The sequence below is a fragment of the Puntigrus tetrazona genome, unplaced genomic scaffold, assembly GCF_018831695.1.
Source record: "Puntigrus tetrazona isolate hp1 unplaced genomic scaffold, ASM1883169v1 S000000746, whole genome shotgun sequence".
NCBI classification, from domain to species: Eukaryota; Metazoa; Chordata; class Actinopteri; order Cypriniformes; family Cyprinidae; genus Puntigrus; species Puntigrus tetrazona.
The window spans coordinates 1,472,501-1,477,500 of record NW_025048355.1 but is presented as its reverse complement, the minus strand read 5'-3'; the positions used below and the strand labels follow the sequence as shown (position 1 = coordinate 1,477,500).

Genomic DNA, 5,000 nt, shown 5'->3' with positions numbered 1-5,000 from the left:
ACAAACCAACTTTAGATATTAACATTTTATATTTTTTGTAGATATTTCTAATTTAATTTTACTTGAACAACCCACATACATATTTCTTTTATGATTAGCTTTATCAATTCAAAAGGACCCTCAAAATAATAATAAAAATAATAATAATAATAATATATATATATATATATATATATATATATATTTTTTTATTATTATTATTATTTTTAGCTTTATCAACTTGTAAACTATTCTTAATAAATATGTATTTTTTTTCTATAATTAATCATTAGTTTTTAATCAAGTCACAAGCTGCCTGTATTTCACTTCTCCAGACTTTAATGCTGTGTGTGTGTGTGTGTGTGTGTGTGTGTGTGTGTGTGTGTGTGTGTGTGTGTGTGTGTGTGTGTGTCAGTCTTCAGAAGGACGTGGAGTGAAGACGGCGGTCTCTCTTCGACGGGGAACACTTTTAAAGTCTCCGTCGGTGCTCAGAAACGATATGCAAAGCAGTCCTGTCTCTACTGTTTGTTCTGATTTGACTGGTTTTCTTTTAATGAATCCTACTGTTCTCCTGCTAATTAGAGGCAGAGATATCATGAGATCCTGTAACAGATGTTCCTGATTACAGAGCCTTTTCTCTCATTTGCACAATTTGTGTTTCTCTCTCTGTAAACGTTTTATTGGAAACTTGTTTAAATAAAGGTCCTTTTATTTCACATTTTACGTGCTCCTTTTTTTGTTGTTGTTCGAAATATCACGCGTGAAGTAATAAAAAAATCTTTATCTATTGGTATTAATATTAGTAGAGAAATGTCTGTGTCTTTAAACTCTACATCTTTGAAAATCATGAGCAACGTTCTTCATCAACGATTCATTCATAACCGCACAGAGGCATTTTTGTTGTTATTATTATTTTTTTCACAATAGTAAAGTCAAGGTTAATTTACTTTGTATTCGCCCACACTTTCTTTGTTTGGTTTTTATAACTGTAATGGTTTGATGTTTTCTAATATTTAAAAAAAGATTGGCGATACGAAGTTCCGATCTGAATCAAATTATTGAAGCTCCGAAGCTCGGTTCCGATTCAAATGATTCGCAAACTCGCTCCGAGGTTCCTTCCAATCAGAATCGAACCATTCGCGATCCGATCTTACTAATGCTTCGTGAACCGTCGTTTTAGAATAGAATTATTCGAGCGATGGCGAAATTCGAAAACCTTTTGATCCGTTTTTTTTTCGCGGTGATCGAATTCACGAGTTTGAATCAATCGGATCGGTTCCAGCGTAAACGACTCGCTCAGTTGAATCGGTTCCGCTAGTTTCGCGAAAAAAAGAAAAAAAATGAAAGCGTGAGGTTTACAAACAAAATAGCAACATTTCCATTTCAAAGATAACATTCAACACAAATCTACGAACATATTCAGGCGAAATAACATGTTTTCTGCCACACCCCATTAATACGACGAGCTCAAAATACTTCCGATGCTAATATTGCGCGTTGTGATTAAGTTTGTAGATTAATTCGTTAAATTTAAAATAATTTGATCACTCATTTCAGTTTCTGACGGGTCAAATAAATTGAATTATGTTATAGACGGTTTTATCGGCGCACGCGCCTGGCCCTAAAGTAACTTCCGGTCTGCGTTTGTTTATCGCTCGGGTCGTCAACAAACCCTCACTTCTCGCACTTAAAGCACCTCCTGCTGGCAGAAAATGAATTTGCCACAAACATTGTTTTTTTAATCAAAAAATCTACTCTAGAAGGACTTTGCAGCTGTTAATGACTGTATTAGGACGTCTACCGGAAGTTAACGTCGGGCCACAATAGCGCGCATGCGCAGTAACGTTTATCACTATCAAGTATTTTTAAGTTTTGTCGTATGGGATACGTCTAGGCGGTTGTGTGTAAACTTCTCAGGTCGGTGTGACCTATTTCGGATGCGTCCGAATTCCCACAGAGTCCACGAATCTCATCATGTTTATTCTACAGTATGAAGTATGAACATCAAACTGGAAAGAACATACTCTCTGGAAAGAGACAGGTGCTGAGTTACTGCCTGCATGCAGATCGAGCGAGCATGAAACACACACACACACACACACAGCAGCTGTTAAAGTGGATAAAGAGTCCCTTTGGTGGTGCACTGCAGGTACAGAGCTGTCAATCAAACAGAGAAAGGAACAAAAGAGAGCCGCCCACCTGAACCATCTCCACCTCCACACACCGTCATCTCTCACTCCTGGCCTCCATCACTGACTCGACACACACACACACACACGCTTCTGGGTGACAACCTTTCATGCTATTTGAATGTGCTACTTTGGATTGGAAATATTAACAAACCCCTAATACAAAGTGCGATCATTATTATCATCATCTTAGATGCAGATGGGTTTGTGTTTCGCATCAGATCCGGAGAAATCACTCACCAGCGGATGCTCTGCGGTGAATGGGTGCCGTCAGAGCGAGAGTCCAAGCAGCCGATAAAAACATCGCAGTAATCCACAGCAGCTAATGTCTGGAGAAACAAAACGCTGAAACATTTTCTTCAAGACACTTTTAACTTGGCCGAGCCACCTTCAAAACCAAATAAAGTTTAATAGTGTGTCACTGTGTCCCATCTGACGGAGAACCTTCTCAACAATAGAATAAAATTAGCAACAAAGTTAACCGGTCTTTAATGTTTTTAAAACATTAGCACAAATGTCACTTATGCAGCATCATTAAGGGAACGATTAGTTACTGAAATGTTTTAATTGGCTGCTCACGTAACATTTAAAATGAACGCCCAGAGAACATTAAAAGTGTGTTGTCTGCCAAATTATAATTTTTTTTTAAAGAATTTCTTAATTTTTTACAAATTATAAGAATTTCCCATGCCATTCAAATGACCATAAAAAGCATTTTGATAGAGATTTTTTTTTTATTTTTATTTAAAATGCTTAAATTTTTCACATTTAAAATGTTTAAAAAAAAACTCATAACTTATCGGAAACACTAGCAATATGGTTAAAAAATTCTATTAATTAAAAATGTAAAGAAAATAAATTTATATATATTTTATATATATATATATATATATATATATATATATATAATTTATATAATATATTTTATATATATAAATATATATATATATATATATATATATATATATATATATATATATATATATATATATATATATATATATATATATATATATATATATATATATATATATATATATATATATATATATATATATATATATATATATATAGAGAGAGAGAGAGAGAGATTTTTTTTTTTAGTTAATTATGATGCTTTTATCAGAATTCTGACGGCACCCATTCACTGCAGAGCATCCATTGCTGAGACGCTGATGCGATGCCATTCCTCCAAAATCCAATGAAGAAACAAATTCATCTACATCTCGGACGAGTCCACTGTCAGCATACGTTTATTTCTGGGTCAGCTTTAAGCACTATTTATAATAGTTCACCAGCGCAGACAATTAACATTGAAAAAGTGCGACATTAACGTAAAGCGTCATTTTATACCAGCAGACCGGAATAAAGAATAAGACGTAGACATTAGATATTTAAGACAGAATTACTCACTTTAATTTCAAGTGTTATGCAGGCAAAGTTTTTTCTTTTTCCTCTTTTTTTTTCTTTTTTACCCATTAACATAACACGTTTGTACAAAGTTATTTTTAAAAATATCAATAAACTGCAGCCTTTCAGGCTAACCTGGCAAAAAACCCATTATCAAATGCCATGAGGACAAAGGAACATCTTAGAAAAATGATTTACAAATGAGGTGTCACTAGAAAATATTAAAGAAAATCGCTCGCCACAGAAAATATTACCAAAAAACATCTATTTATAATTGTTTGGTATCAACCACTTCTTTTTAAACTTTTTTTTTGTTTGTTTTTCTTCTCCATTTGAAACACGTCATGGTGCGGAAAAAAAAAGAAGAAAAAGCGTCGGATAAATTAAAAGCCATGTTTTTTTTTTTTTTTACTTCTAAAAGGACCACGTTTAGAAATTACTAAATAGAGATCGTTAGCGGAAAATGAATCATGCAGCACGTCATCTCTGCATCAATAGCGCACAATACACATTAGCAAATACTAATAATAGAAGGATAAATAATAAATTAGACACGCACGCGCGCACAGACGCACACACACACACACACGGCGGCGCGCGTGCTGTGCAGGGACCAAAAAAAAAAAAAAAAAAAAACGAGCTCGAAATGAAACCGAACCAAAACCGAAGTCACGAATAAGAACGCCACGCCACGGATTTCTCAACATCTAACTCGTCGGGGTGCGTTTCCCGCCCGGAGGGAGCCGGCCGCTCGAATCTCTTTGGAGAGCGCAGGGAAGTCGGCGGGAGGACGATTCGACGCGGGCGGGGGCGGGGGGGCGGGGTTGGGGTCGCCGCGGGACCGGAGCGGATCTCCACAGCGCCGCCATCGCGTATAAAAAGCTAAATGCGGGCGAGAGTCTCCCCGCGTTCCCCTGCCCAGCCGTAACATAGTGGTACTGCAGTGTTTGTTAAGGCATCGGAGTACAGTTTATATGACTTGAGATCAGAGAGAACTTTTTCTTAAACCCATTCCACCCCTCGGTAATGTAAACATGGTAAAGATTGTCTTTATAGTATTGCTTTCGTTTAACATAGCATGTCTCGGAAAGCTAGATTGTTTTCATTTTTTTTTTATTAATATTATTATTATTTTTCTTTCTAAAGTAATCGTAACTGGAATGCATTGTTCGTACGTCTAATGTGCTTGTCTTGAAGCAGCCCGCCGCCGTAACCTCGCTCGCTGCTGAATCGTCGATTGTGTTTGTTTTTTTTTTATTGTTGTGCGTGCGTCTGAATTGAGAAGCGTTTCGCGCGCGAGGCTGTGATTGGCTGACGCTTCTCAGCGCGCTCCAATCGCAGGCGGCGTCGCTTTCCGGCTTGTGCTGCGACTCTAATCGTGTACTAAAGATCTGTTAGGTGCTCGTCTTTCTAGTCTGATCG

The 5,000-nt window shown here is 36.6% G+C and overlaps 2 protein-coding genes across 2 annotated transcripts in view; one reads left to right on the top strand and one right to left on the bottom strand.

Annotated features, from left to right (window-relative positions):
* cdca7b (cell division cycle associated 7b) overlaps positions 1 to 702 on the top strand; it is a 9,553-nt gene extending 8,851 nt beyond the window's left edge. Inside the window, exon 10 of the mRNA XM_043232946.1 lies at positions 395 to 702. Coding sequence (XP_043088881.1) covers positions 395 to 416 — 22 coding nt within the window. The 3' untranslated portion in view covers positions 417 to 702. The remainder of the gene's footprint in view (positions 1 to 394) is intronic.
* Positions 703 to 3,559: 2,857 nt separating this feature from the next.
* sp4 (sp4 transcription factor) overlaps positions 3,560 to 5,000 on the bottom strand; it is a 14,939-nt gene continuing 13,498 nt past the window's right edge. Inside the window, 1 exon segment of the mRNA XM_043233058.1 lies at positions 3,560 to 5,000. This exon segment is cut by the window's right edge and continues 1,503 nt beyond it. The gene's annotated coding sequence lies outside the window, so the exon portion shown is untranslated.